Source organism: Erigeron canadensis, chromosome 4, assembly GCF_010389155.1.
Source record: "Erigeron canadensis isolate Cc75 chromosome 4, C_canadensis_v1, whole genome shotgun sequence".
Classification (NCBI taxonomy): domain Eukaryota; kingdom Viridiplantae; phylum Streptophyta; class Magnoliopsida; order Asterales; family Asteraceae; genus Erigeron; species Erigeron canadensis.
The window spans coordinates 3,445,410-3,460,318 of NC_057764.1; the positions used below are offsets into that span (position 1 = coordinate 3,445,410).

At 34.4% G+C, this 14,909-nt stretch overlaps 3 protein-coding genes across 3 annotated transcripts; 2 read left to right on the top strand and 1 right to left on the bottom strand.

Moving 5' to 3' along the window:
- Nucleotides 1–837: 837 nt before the first annotated feature.
- LOC122596825 (protein FAR1-RELATED SEQUENCE 5-like) lies at nt 838–1,629 on the bottom strand. The gene has a single exon (XM_043769475.1). The coding sequence runs from the start codon at nt 1,627–1,629 to the stop codon at nt 838–840; it is 792 nt and encodes a 263-aa protein (XP_043625410.1).
- Nucleotides 1,630–2,418: 789 nt separating this feature from the next.
- On the top strand, nt 2,419–8,272 carry LOC122595850 (F-actin-capping protein subunit alpha). The gene is made up of 9 exons (XM_043768308.1): nt 2,419–2,690; nt 2,777–2,892; nt 3,096–3,185; nt 4,402–4,466; nt 4,739–4,900; nt 5,028–5,184; nt 7,488–7,562; nt 7,664–7,699; nt 7,972–8,272. Exons 1-9 carry the CDS (start codon nt 2,534–2,536, stop codon nt 8,077–8,079), a joined length of 966 nt encoding a protein of 321 aa, XP_043624243.1. The 5' UTR covers nt 2,419–2,533; the 3' UTR covers nt 8,080–8,272.
- A 1,237-nt stretch (nt 8,273–9,509) lies between these two features.
- On the top strand, nt 9,510–14,586 carry LOC122595007. Its single transcript, XM_043767285.1, has 3 exons — nt 9,510–9,999; nt 10,918–12,439; nt 13,445–14,586. The coding sequence occupies exons 1-3, from the start codon at nt 9,621–9,623 to the stop codon at nt 14,355–14,357; spliced, it is 2,814 nt and encodes a 937-aa protein (XP_043623220.1). The 5' UTR covers nt 9,510–9,620; the 3' UTR covers nt 14,358–14,586.
- Nucleotides 14,587–14,909: the final 323 nt, after the last annotated feature.

Genomic DNA, 14,909 nt, shown 5'->3' on the forward strand with positions numbered 1-14,909 from the left:
CCTCCAATGTGGATGAATAAGATGCAATGGAAGGGCCATTTCGTGTTCGACGTAATATTGTATCTTATGAGCACATGGAAGTCCCATAGTAGATGTAAAATGACTGGTACAGGGAGCCATGGTACCTAAAACCACAAAGAAACAGTTTAATGAAAGTACATCTTTAATTGAATAACAATATTGAAATAAAGCAAAGGTTACCTGCTTGTATTTTTTTGTATTGCTCATAGATTTCCTTTAATGCAAAGTGAGACACACGATATAGAAGCTCTCTAAAAATGGGTATGTTGCATTCAAGCAGCACTTTAATTTTCTCACTTGAGAGTGTCACTTTAATCTTATTGAACTCATGCTCAACCGCAAGACAGATCTTATCTTTCACTTCTTGAAAGTCACCCGTAGAAACTTGTAAATACTTTTTTAGTTTCGCATGGGCGCCTTCAACTCTTGATGATGTACGGGTACCAAAATGCAAATACTTTTCGGTCCAAACGCTAACAAATTTTTCTTTCCAAGGCAGCCATACCTTTTTAATGTAATCAATTGGACCTTTCTTATCGTTATAAAACAACTCGAATTCAGCCCAATTATACTCAAACATAGCTTCAGTTGCTGAATATATCACATTTTGCCAACTTCCCATGAAGATATCAAACTCTTTATCACAACCAAAGTATTTCTTGCAATTCGCCAAAACATTCTTTTCAATATGCCAAACACATAAAAGATTCGTTGTAGCTGGAAATTCATTCTTTATGCCATTCATTAAGGCCAACTCCCGGTCTGTCATAATCACTGATGGTAGATTACCCTGTCCAAGAATCTTCTTGAATGCACTTAACGCCCAAACATAATTTTCTTCATCCTCTTTCTCCAAAAATACGAACCCAGAATAAAAGGTGGTGTTGAAGCATGAGATTCCAATGATATCAGTAATGGCATGTTATACTTATTGGTCTTATAAGTGCAATCCATCACAAAAGTACTAGAAAAGTGTTTGGCCAATTTAACTGACAGTGGGTGTGCAATGAACAGGCGAGTTATTCGCCCATCTAGATCATGGACAATATCATATGTAAAACCAGCCTTTTCAAGCTCTTCAAATAAGGCATTAATCATAGGCCGATTTCCTAATTTTTCCCTACGAATTTTTTTCTTCAGGTTGTATATTGTTCTTGAGTTTGCTGGGAGACTCGGGGTTTCTAGACGTAACGAAGAAAGAATTTGTCTAGCAGGTATTCCAGACATTGTCATTTCCTTCACAGTTTTCACTTTATTTGGTGATAGTTGACGAAATGATGAGTGGCCGGACATGTCCTTTGATGGTTCATGGTTATGTGTCAAGTTTTTCACTGTGAATGCCCAAAAACCATCGGCTCCCCTTTTGCCAACAATTTGGAATGGGCAATTGGTCAAACGAGAAGTGGTACTTCTTTTTCTATTAATCTCAGCAGGTTCTTTATGAGAACCTCCCCGGTCACATTGCAAAATGACATGCTTGCCTTTTCTTGAATCACGTATAGAGAGCCCATATCCTTTAGCATAATAAAATGATCGCACACTTCGTAGTAACTCATCATATGTTTCAAATTGGGAGGTTGCTAGGAAAACTTGTTCACTTTGATTCATTGAACTTTTTGTGTCAACTGAGCTCATCTGGTGATTGAAATTATAACACTAAAATGAACCACTTGCTGTTTTTAGATTGTTATTTTATGATATATAACAACTATTAAACATAAAAAATAAAAAAAAACTTTCATTCACATGTACACCATAAATTTTCTTATACAGTGGCCACATGAACCAAGTTATGATAATAAACTAAAGATATTTGGATCCAAATTATAAACTAATTAACGATACCCAAACATCATATAAAAGGACTTTTAAACATGATAACCACAAGGGAGTTTTAATCATGATATTACCCTTATGTTTTAAGCATATGATATTTCTCTTCAGAACCCACAGTCATAGACGATTATACAAATTAAAAAAAAATGCCCTTAAGTTTGAATGGTAATACTATGTGTATAATTTAGGGCTTTTTCAGTTAGTTTAATCAAGTACATGTGATTCCATAGTTGATTAGATTGAGGCTGTGGTTGGTTTCTAGACGATATAACTGATGTGGAGCATGAGAACAATGGAAGCAAAAGATAGTATTGAATAATTAGGGCTGATAGAGAAAAAGAAGAAACTGAAGAGTCGGTAATAGAGAAAATAAATATTTAATTAGTTTTTTTGATTATGTGAAAAGATATAAAATGAAAGGGTAAAAAATGTAAAATATAAAAAGGGTATAATAGTCATGTTAAAGAAAGTTGTTGTAAATGGAAAATGTGTGTTGTGAATATATCGTGTCCCTTTTGTGAAATATATTTTTTTTACTTTTTTATATTTTAGTCTGAGTTCAACTGAAACCACTAAACCAAACACCAAAAAACTGTTTCTGTCTTCACCCTTCCCAAATTTTCAAATCCCATCACACACAAACTCTGTATCTATCTATATCTATAGCTATATTATTATGTCAGATTCAGAAGAACAAGACACCCAACAACTTGAAGAAGAGGAAGATGATGAAGAAGAAACAGTTCCACAACTTAGTAAGGATCAAAAAATCGACATTGCCAAATGGTTCCTTCTTAATTCTCCCCCTGGTGAAATTCAATATGTTGCCAAAGGTCTTTTTTTTTTCTTCCTAATCTTCCCTTTTATATATATATATGTAAATGTGTGTGTATCTAATAATAAATGAACAAATTTCCAGACTTGAGATCGGTTCTGAATGATGAAAATGTGTACGGACTAGCGGCTTCACAAGCATTCCCAATTTACAACAAATCTCATATCGTTTCTCTCCAATTCCCGAATCGTTCCGGTGATGTATGTGTTTCCCTTTTTATTTCATTTTTTTTTTTTTACTAATTAGTTGTTATTTTCGCACATTTGTCCCGTATCATGTGCGGCTTGATCGGTTGGAAACTAAAATTATCTTGGTGTTTTTCATGTTGATCTAGTCATTCAAGAACTCGGTTTCATGTTTTCATTTTGGTTTCATGTATGTATATCCGGGTTTGTTTATGCAGGTACTGATATCTTCATTTAGTGAAGTTAGCCAGGATGAATATCTTGATCCCAGGACTGCACAAGTAGGGAAAGTTGATCACGTTCGACAGGTAAGCTCATTTAGGCTAGCTACTGAATGGTTTCTCACGGTTTCGTGTCTTAAACTAGAATTCTCAAAGTTAAACCAAATTTAGCTACTGCCATCAATATAAAAACATACATCATAGATCAACAGTTAGTTTATTACTCGTAAATGGATGAGGTTTTGTCTTTTAAGGTTACCAGCCTAACTTGGATATCCTGTGATTGTTTTCGAACCTTTCTTTGGCCACCCCCAAGATTGTACCTAGTGAGATTCAACCCGAGACCTTTTGTAAAGAAGTCTCAATGTTATCTACTAGACCACCTTCGAGATTGTATTAGTTTATTACTTGTCATTTCACTAATAAGCAAAGCAAGTGACTAATTGAAGTTTAGATTTAATATTCGGCCTTTACTTTACATATTTTGTAGCTGAACTAATTCTTATACAAAATTGGTCCTTTTTCAAATCATTCAAACATAAGTATTTGCTATATGGGTTATATATCAAAAGTTTTAAAGTTGACAATCTATGTTTGAAAATCAAGATCTTGTGTATAACGAGAAACACATTGTGAAATAAGGAGTTTGGTAAGTTATTGAATTTAAGTGGCTATATTTTAAAGAATAATCACGGCCAATTCCAAGGTATGTACCAAAAGACCAAATTTGTTGTTTTGGTGTAAAAAAATCCATCTCTACCAAGTCACTAAATTTGGTGTAAATGTTAGCGCAACACTAACTTTTGGGCTGTTCACTCGATATTTGGTACAACACTAAATTTAGTTTAATCATTTTATCCAATATTTTGGTCTTATTTTATACCCTAATGATCTATTGACTAATCCATATAGTTCATAAATGTTAATTAATCTAAAATAAATTTTGTTTTATGCAAAATATTGGAAAGAAGCTCAAATTGGGGGAAGTATTTTTAGTGTATAAGTTATGGTAAAAGCAAACTTCAGTGTAGAAAGATTTTTTTTTACACCAAATATGATTGCACTATTTGGTTCCATACATTGGAGATGCCCTTAGCTTCAATGTTTGAAGTCATTATTGCTAAGATAGTGTTTACCATGTTTTACCCTGAATCCATGAATATCGTAAGATCCTACATCTTGTGGCATGGCACTATAAGCTATTAATTTACACATGTGACATGTGTAGTGCTTTGTTATCTTTATCAGTTTGAGTTTTACTATTATAGGATAAAGAACTAATATTTATGCTATATGGGTTCAGATTTGTACGCAAATGAGACCAGCTAGAGATGACGAGCTTCCATCCCAATATGTAGAAGAGTACCGGTAAACTTCTTGTCTAAATATTGTTTAACTTTTAACTATCTTTTAAGCATGTGAGTTTCCACAGCTGACTAACAGTTTACAGTTGTGCTATTAACTTAGGCTGCATAATTAAATAAATCCAGATCTGAAACCTTTTCATTAGTTTACAAACATGTGACGATAATCATTGCACAGCTAAATGACCATCTTAAGATATAACAATATAAGTTTGAATACTATATAATATTTACTATAAGGGATATGTACTTATTGATAGCAATTTGTATGTACAGTTGTGCCTTGGACGCTGAAATTTCTAAGTATGTTGGAGAGGCTTATTCAAAAGGTGTTTTCTCAGTCTATTGTATCAGTGGAAGAGAAGTTGAAGAACCTGGGTCAGATTTTGAGCTTGTTGTGGTGATTACAGCTACTCGACATAGCCCACAAAACTTTTGGTTTGTGAACTTAGCTTAATTGACTTTTTAGGGTATACTGTGAAGTATATACTATTCCCTTAATTTATTTCGCAATGCTTGGTATGTCACATTAACGAATTGTGTATCATCCCTACATATTTATCAGTAATGGAAATTGGATCTCAATATGGAACATTGAATTCAAGGATGAACTGCAAACTGTGGAAATCAGAGGAAAAATGCAGGTGGGTGCTCACTATTTTGAAGAAGGGAACGTTCAACTAGATGCAAAGAATGAATGCAGGGATTCAACTATCTTCCAGGTGACTAAACTCACTTCTCAGTATATGACTACTGATACCTTTGGGTAATCATAAAAATGTTGACTTGTTCAGTTGATGATGCTTTTATAGTTGTAAAAATGATTTCTTTGGTAGCATTTCAAGTGGGTAATTTTTAATTTGGAATGGGCTAATGAAAGCAATTTTCTGTGCTTTATATAATCAAATTGTATAAATAGTTAAATTTTCTTATGTTCCAAAAAACCACATATTCTTATGAATTTATGAAGATAATCTTACTTTTTGAATTAAAGGACGGAGGGAGTTTTTATCTTTATTTTCGATAAGTATGGGCTACTTTGTCACTGCTTTCCATTTTAACCAATGTGGAAAATCTTACCCATTTGACCTGCCATAAAGAAAATATAGCGGAAACCTACTTGTTCACCAATAAAAGTGGTAAATAGTTCCACCTCTAACTGTGTGGTTCAGGCGCATAGCTAACCAATCTTACTTATGATATATCATATTGTTCCTCAGTTTTCTCAAGCTATATCATCTTAAGATCGTACACTGATCTAGTTAGGGTATGACTGTTGCTTAACACCTTTTGCACAAACCATATGGATGCTAAAGCAACCATAGAACTCAGAATAACAATCTAGATCTGTCGAGGTTCTCAGTTAGGGTTTTAAGTTATTGGTTAAGGTCAAACTGGTAAATCTAGTTGAAAATGTTTGTAAATGTGTTTTGGGTAAAGGGTTACCCCTCTGATTGAATGATTTTATGTGAAAAAGAGGTGGTCACTATTATAAAGAATCAAATCCCGTTATAGTTAGGAGATCAAGTGCCATCCGAGAGTCTTCTTCGTCTTTTTCTGGAACTCTTTTCTCTAAGGGTATTGAAGTGAGCCGAGGAGAGGCTGGATGGAATTAAGCTCGACAGGAAGCATGACCAATCTGATCTTGTTTCGGAAGCTGGTAGAGAATAGAATAGGCTGTGAGAGATATTTTTTCTCTTGAGAGTTGAGAGGTTAATTGTATTGAACATAACAAAATGCTCAAAAGCTGTTCATATAATGAATAATAATCAATTAAAATACATTAGCTAATTTAAAATATAATTTCCTGGCAATAGTAAAAGTTCGAGGTGGCTCAACCTGACCAACACAGAATTACTCGATTTGACCTGATATCCAACATGACCTACCCACTCATCTCTACACCTTTACAGAGCAACATAATACTTGGTGTGATGTTTATTTTAAGTGATTAAGGTGGCATGGTTGTAAATGGAAAGTTATATCCTTACAATATTTGATACATATGCCACAGGTATGCAATACTGAGTTGTACAGTTTGCTATATAAATCGTACATTGTGGTAACTTAATTAAAAAGAGTTGCAGTAGGGTAGCACTTTCCTTTGTAAATGGGTTGGAAATGACCATAGGTTTGAAAGAAAAGTGAGACTACCCAGCTCTCATGTGTGGTTTGAAGAAACCTATGTATGTATATTGGTTTTCTCAAACCCATCTTCTGGACATCTGAAACTAAACATAAAGTACGAGTTCCTTTCCATTTCTTCATTTTATACCCACTGACCAAACACACCCTGAATAAGTGTAGTTATTTTGCGGTTGTTGATGCATAAGACGTATTGTCGAAGTCACTGTTTGTTTTGCAAATCTGAACGTGTTCTGAACTGAATTCATATGAAAGTTGAGTTTAACTGAATATAAAATCGAACAGTTGGCTAATAAAGGCAATTGTATTAACTCATACATAGATACAGTTAATGTAAAAAAGCCATACTAACTAAATTAAGGAAGACTAAACACTGAGCGTACTAGAGATAATGGTACATGCACCATAGTCTAACTCATATGTCCACTAGACTAGGGACTTACTAGCAAGTCACTGAGTAAGTCAATTTCGAGGTTGATTATCACGTATCCAAATAGTATTATTGTAGTTGGAATTAAATAATTTATTTCAAGAAAATTTCATTAGTTTTAGTTTGAATATGTCAAACTTATGATTTTCAGACTAATTGTCCTTTTCATTTAAACATTTGATGTTATATTTAGTTGAGTTTCTTTTATAAGTTCAAAACTTTAATATCATAGATAGCAAAACGGTAGTACATCTATACTAGTTCACAAAACAATCCTTATGTTTCTGCTTCAGACTTCAAGGATATCTCTTAATGATTAGAACTGTAAAAAGGCTTCAGGCATATAATTAATCCCTAAAAAACAATTCACCTTAGCCTGACAGAATATTGGAGCTTGATATTATCGAATGATATCCTGTAACATAGCTTATCTTTGTTACCTACTTCCAGTCACCAGATGATTCTGCTATCTCATTGATGGAGATTATTCGGCACCATGAGAGTGAATACCTGACTTCCCTTCAGGTTTGTTGTTTCATTTAATGTCTTACTTCTATTTCCTAGGTTAGTTGTAAAGTCTAAATATATAACTTTGGAGTTATATGCTGACATTTACACAATGACAGGCATCTTATTCCAATTTGCCGGATTCTACATTTAAGGTACTTTGTTTAGTCTCTTTAATAAATGATCACAAGACCCATTTTATTTCCATTAAAGGTCTGTATCCAAATTTGAGGTGGCAATTTTGACCTATTTACTTAAAAGTGGGTCTATGTTGGTTTATGTTGTTTTCTGAAAGCTCACATTGGTTTAGTTAAAAGCTTTAACCAAGACAAAATGGGTCAAACGGGTTGTAAGTCTTTAAGTGCATAGGGGGTTATCATAAGATGGATATGATAACCTTGTAACATAATTGGATATGTGAATGCAGGAGCTGCGAAGGAAGCTTCCTGTTACTCGTACATTGTTTCCATGGCACAATACCATGCAATTTAGCCTTACAAGAGACCTCACTAAAGAACTTGGAATTGGAAAATAGACATGTAAAGGAACTGTTTTTCAAACTCGAGCATATGACTACATTTTTTGAACCTGAATCTCATAGTGTGTGTCGGGATAGCTGCTAAATGGTCCAGAATGTAATGCTGGTTGTCCCCTGAAACCGACATTACTATCATCTATTGCTGGATGAGTACATGTTATGTGATATGTTATTCAAGTGCCTTTTTTCATATCTTTTTGCTCCACCTATCTTGGTATCTCTAAACTGTAGAGTAATAATGATGATGTGTCGTTGTGCATGTTCCACCTATCTTGGTAACTCTAAACTGTAGAGTAAAAAGATAGTTAGTCCATGCACCGATAAGGTTTTGTGGATTATTTTCCCCAAATAAATTTTGATGACCTTTATTAAAAAAGTTTAATGAGTTTTTTCTTTTTATTGGCACAAACTATTATCATAGTCGATTGTTGTCCACCCTCCTTGGTGTACAATAATTCTTTGTAGTTTTTCATTTGAAAGAAATAAAATAAATCTATTCATTAACTTTTGAGTTTATTAAGTTGTCAATAAAACAACACTATAATAAAATTATGTACTATGTATTCTAAGATAATAATGAATATTCAAATAGTTATTTGATATAAACATTGGGATTTATTTCTTAAAGCTGATTTCAACTTAATCGATTATACTGAGTATTTTGTTAAAAAAAAATAATTATGGATCTTTATTATATTCAACTAAAATATGTCTGACAAAATTAACTTGAGTTGGAGTTAGTTAAAGTTTCAAACTGTTTTTTTTTCCATACATAATGACTTTTATGAGCTTTTCTAAAATTTCATTTTAAGAGTTATAATTAAGTTGCTTATGGTTCACATATTCAGAATTTGTTTGGAATTGAATTTCATTTAATAGTGTGTTTGGTCGGATTATCATTCGGTTAGAATGTTGACATTTTATCATTTGAACAAATCTTCATTTTTAAAAGAGTCATATAGATTTCAATTCATTCATAATCTCAAATCTAAAAAAAAAAAAAAAGAAGAGTTCAATCAAAGAACTTGGTCTCCATTCTTAGATCAAGTGGCCACCTAGGGCCCTTTAAGAGGATTCTAGGGAGGCGATGTTGGCTTGAATACTAGTGATCGAATCTCAATTTCTCATGGTCTAGAACATTTACCTTTTCAGATGTCTGCGGGCCGTGTTATCACACCCTTGATCTCCAAGGTGTCCGTATAGATTTTACTAGAATTCAAACCAATAACTAACTAGTCGTTCTAAAAAAAAAATTCATTATTTAAAATTTAAATTCTTTCACGTATTTCATTTCATGCCACCCAAAATTCTCTTTTTTATTATAAGTTTTAAAAACACCTTGGCAAACGTACCCGTATAAACTTGCGGAAAAAGGGCCTAATTCTGATCGAACCAATCACGTGCTAATCACGTGACTTAGGGTTTTAAGCCGTCAAGCAAAAGGGTTTTATGCTCCCCAAAAACATCCATTTTCACAGAATCATGAACATCTGAATACACCCTTACACACACTAAATAACACACACACAGAAACCGCCATGAAACAACTCAATTCCATCACAATCTCCCTCTATTCTCACCGTCTCCTCCGCCGTAAACCGGCACCACGGTTCATCGGAATCACACATTTCTCAACAACATCATCATCATCAACACCACAAGATTCCTCATATCATAGAAGAAACCAAGATGAAATGAGGAATGTTAGGGTTTCAGTTTGGTGGGATTTTGAAAATTGTCAGGTTCCATGTAATGTAAATGTGTTTAAAGTTACTCAATATATAACTTCTGCTGTCAGAAATGTTGGGATCAAAGGACCTCTTCATATTACTGCTTTTGGTGATGTTGTTCAGTTGTCGAGATCGAATCAGGAAGCGTTGTCGTCTACCGGGATTAATCTTACTCACATTCCTAATGGTTCGTGGTGTTTTTTTTTTTTTTTTTTTCAAATGAATGTGATTGTTTGCCGGTTGATCAATGTGTATGTTTTTACGCGTTTCTTGTTGATTTGTTACTCGAGCTTGAAAACATAGAGGGAAACCGATGGATTAGTATGATAGACAGTATTTGCAACCAGTTTAATGAGAATTTGCAACCAGTTTTTTTTTCTAAAAAATTTAACTAAACTCCTTTGAAAGTTCAGTGATTCATGGAATTTTTTTTTTGGGTGGTTTCTTGCCTAGACCGGGACAAAACTGTAAGTATGTTGCCATTTGATAGGTTATACTGTATATTTTAATGATGACAAATAGCTATTATGTGCTTTCACAAATGTTTTCATATTTTGGTCTTTCAATAACCTAGAGACACGATAAATAAGTTGAGTGTTGTTTTCTTTCATTCTTAAATTTTGAATAAAGGTAGGTTTTGTGTTTTAATTCTTGTAAGTTTGTCAACGAAATGACCAAGTGACCAACATGGAACCCAAGACCTACTTTTTATGAGTAGACTAGAGAAAAACAAATTACAGGGAATATTAATGTAAGTTGTTAGAATCTTCAGCTTGCCCTAGGGTTCTATGCTTGAAATTTCTTTCTTGTTTGACAAAATCGACATATCATGAAAGTTGAGCAGGACAGCAGGGTATGACTTATGTTTTCACGGTAGCAGATTCAACTCTATAATTCGAACATGTTTTCTATGTTGGTTTATGATTAATGCAGCATGTAACAGAGTATTAGTAACTGTTTATTGCTGGACGAACTGGTTGCAGAAATTAGTATTATATTTCCATATTGGCTGTAAAACAAATATCGTGCCTGTCTACTCAAGACACTATTATAGTCTTTTTTTTAGCTGTTCACAGTAAGTAATCATGTCGTTTTTTCAATGCAGGGGGGAAGAACAGTGCTGACAGATCTCTTCTAGTGGACCTCATGTATTGGGTTTCTCAAAATCCTCCACCTGCACATCTTTTTCTAATCTCCGGGGACAGAGATTTTGCTAGCACTTTACACCGATTAAGAATGAGCAATTATAACATATTGCTTGCTAGTCCAGATAATGCACCTGCAGTTCTTTGTAGTGCTGCAAGTATAATGTGGCAGTGGACTTCATTGGTCAAAGGGGAAAATCTTAACGGAAAGTATTTTAACCAACCTCCAGATGGTCCTTATGCTTCATGGTATGGTCATTACAGAGTTGCTCTTGAGGACCCATTTGTGGTTTGTAACCAAGTTTCGAACCAAACTCCATCTGTGCAATCAGAGGGGATTTCTGACTCAAATTCAGATATTAAGCCTCGTGCAATTCCAAAGGTTGTTCTGAGTGCGATTCGTAATGTATTGAATTCTTATCCTAAAGGCCTCTCAATTACAGAGCTTCGAGCTGAGTTGATGAACAATAATGTCACCATTGAGAAGGATTTTTATGGTCATAAGAAGTTCTCTCAGTTTCTCTTGGCTATGCCAAGTTTGTTGAGACTTCAATCTATGAAAGATGGTCAACATATGATACATGGAATTAGCCCAAAAAGTCGTGAATCATGTTTGCCTACTCTTGATAAAGCTTCGGTAACGTGTGCGTCTACTACGGATAAGGCTTCTGTAACGTCTGTACCTTCTCCCGGTAATGCTTCTGGGACATGTCTGCTTACTCTTGATAAGACTTCTGTTCCTAATGAGACGACAAAAGATACACAAGATTCGGCTCCGGTTGCTACTCTTAACGAAGCTGGAGACCACAATGCTTATGTGCCTCCTATGGAGAGTATGTCGTCACAACCCTCCAACTTAAATGAAGCAAAGCTTTCTAGAGAGTCACAGAAACTTCCAGGGAAACACGAAGAGCCACTGCAAGTTCAGGGGCAGCCTCACATTATTGAGAAGACTGAAGTAGATGATGGTCAATTGATCCGATTAAAGACTAATGGACCTATACCTAAAGTGGAAACTTTCAAGTCTACATTGAGGAGATGGTTGTGGGGTGAAAATGCTTATCAAGAAAATATCTCTCATACCGATACTGACTTCTCCACATCCCAAAAAAGCACTGATAAAGTAAATCTTAATGGAAATTCCATGAAGTCAAAAGAGCAGTTGCCTGACCCGGGAAAGGTTTCCCTATCTTTATTGTCCACAAATGAAGTTCGAGATGCGGAAATTGATCGGGCGTCTGCAGAAAATGTTGATAAAGTTCAGAAGCCTTTAGGTATCTTTGGTCAGATTTTTAGATGGTTCAAGTTCAAGAGAACTGATAAGAATTCTGATGACCTGAATACAGAATTGAGTAAAAGTGATAAAGGTTTATCTAGTTATTCAGAGATGCAGGAAATCCTTACAGAATCTTTTTGGAACAACTTGTTGAATTTCTTGGAAACCTCCAAAGGGTCATCCTCAGTTTTGAACTCCAAGACCAGGTGAATGGCTGTCTTATGTTGATATAGTTGTTTCACTTTTTGTGGGTATACCTTTCATATGGGTAATAATAAAATACAAAATTAGATTGCTCATATGAAAGATAGAATGAGATTCAAAATGCATGCAATATTGATACTATAGGCTTACTACAATTTAAGTTACTGTATATAATCTGAGATGTCTGATGGTTCGAGAAAGGTTCAACTCAAGCTGTCTAAGAAATTTTAGTTCTGATGATAGTTTGGTTTTAGTCTAGTAAATGTAAGAAAAGTTTCTATATGTGAGACTCATACGATTTTGATCAGTTGCTCTATGAAGATAAAAACAATTCATCTGGATCCTTGTAATATTAAGTCCCAAATGCCATCTAAGTGACTTTATCTTTGGAATAGGTGTTATTGAGTCTGCCGAGAGAACATAATGGCTTGTTGCCCGTTTGCCTTCTATTTCTATGTTAAATGTGATTTGAAAAGTTTTTTAAAATATATAATTTGAAGGTTAAAAAAAACTCATTTGGTATAGTATTGTTAATTAATGTTATTAGCAAATATATATATCTATACATCTTAGTGTTACATTTTCTGATTATTTTATACACCAGATCTTGGATGGATATGACATGAGTCATCACATAATTGATTTCAAGTATCATCCACATCGGTTGCGTATGTGTCGTCGCTCCAATACAATTATCATTATTATTACCCATTGTCATATATAACTCTACTGGTAGAATAATCAGATAGGTTGTTGGTAAAATATGTTTTCTTCCCTTTGTGTGTGACCTACTACAACTTAATCAGTTATCTTGGATATTTCAGAGGCAGGAAAATAAGGAGACAGCACAAATGTTTGGCTGTAACCTTTATAGACACATCTAGGTTATAATTTAGTAGAAAGTCTCATATATAAACTACTGTAACCAAGTTATTCTCATTGTTCAATCTCGTGGAGTTGCATAAGTACTAATTTTATTATTCTGTGTGCTTGTTGGATTCAACTAGGCATGAGATGGTGCAAAATTTCCAGCAATTTGGACCTTCTCAACTCCGATCTCTAAGTGTAAGTCATGCTTTGCACCTTGTGGACTTGCTAATATCAGAGAAAAAATGGTTGGTAGAAACTCCATCACAGACCTTTCCTTTCAGACCTTCCAGCAAAATATCAATTTCAAAACGGTCAGATAGCAAACCGCAAGGGGTAAAAGGACAAATTGGAGGTTCTATGCTTCCCATCACGTCCAAAGTTGCACCAAAAAACCGTAGTCAAATATTAAATCACTGTCAGAAGCTTGTGAACCAGGTTGTTAAGGAGAATCCAGATGGTTTCAAAATTAGTAGCTTTAAAAAGTTGTTTCTTGAGAAGTATGGATATAATTTGGAAGTTCAACAACTTGGTTACCCGAAGCTGGCATCTCTGATTCAGATAATGCCTGGGGTTAAGCTAGAATCTAATTGTATTTTTCCATCTGGGGAACACTCAAGAAATCTTCGTTCTGACAATGATAATGATACTTTATGGGAAGAATTGGGCCCCGTTGCCCAAATGGAAAGTATTAAAGAAGATGATTTTGAAACGGTATCTGATAATGATCTGTCTGATTCAGAAGACGAGAATTCTCCAACAAGATTTCAAATGCATTCTAGTAGGAAAGAACAAGAAAGTTCGTTACTGCAGATACTCGATACATGGTACGGCAAGAACCAGGATAGCGATAACAAGATAACATCGTACGAGTCTGCTGAGAAAATTGATTTCTTGAACAATAACAAATACGAACAAAAGCAGAAACATGCAAAAAGTTACTCGTTTGTGAAAGAAAAATCCGGAGATGACCAAAATGGCGTGATTAATGGCATATTGGGTAGCTTGAAGAAATCGGAATATGATTCACCAAGGTCTAAAATTGAGGGTTGAAAGGTTACAATACATTGGTGAACACATTCCTTATCTTACCCACCATTATTAGTTCAATCTACTGTAGGATATGGAGATCAGATTACTGATATTTAGGCCTTAAATATAAAGTCGAGGTTATGCATTAAGAAACCTATCCCTGAAAGGAGTTTGTGGCAGGCAGGTCATTTTACTGTAAAAGCCCTCAGCCAGAACAATTTCCTTGACAATAATAATTATTTATTTATTATTTTATGTTTTGAATTGTGGCCACTCATTTGCTGTCTGTTGTTTGGTATATAGTTTTGAGTCTTTTGGCAGTTTCCTTATGCTAAATACGATTACGTATAATTGGTCAATCTTGCTCATAATACGTTAATTGGTCAGTCGAAACTAAGTTGGCAATTAGAGTTGGAAGTGAAGCTTTTATGTGTATGGTGATTGGTATGGTAATTCCATAGTTGTAAGTTGCAACTATAGGTAATATAAAATGACAGAATGATTTTTTTTTTTTTCTCATTTATTTCAATTTAAAAAGTAGGACTAAGTGCGTCGAAATGCAGTTAACTAATC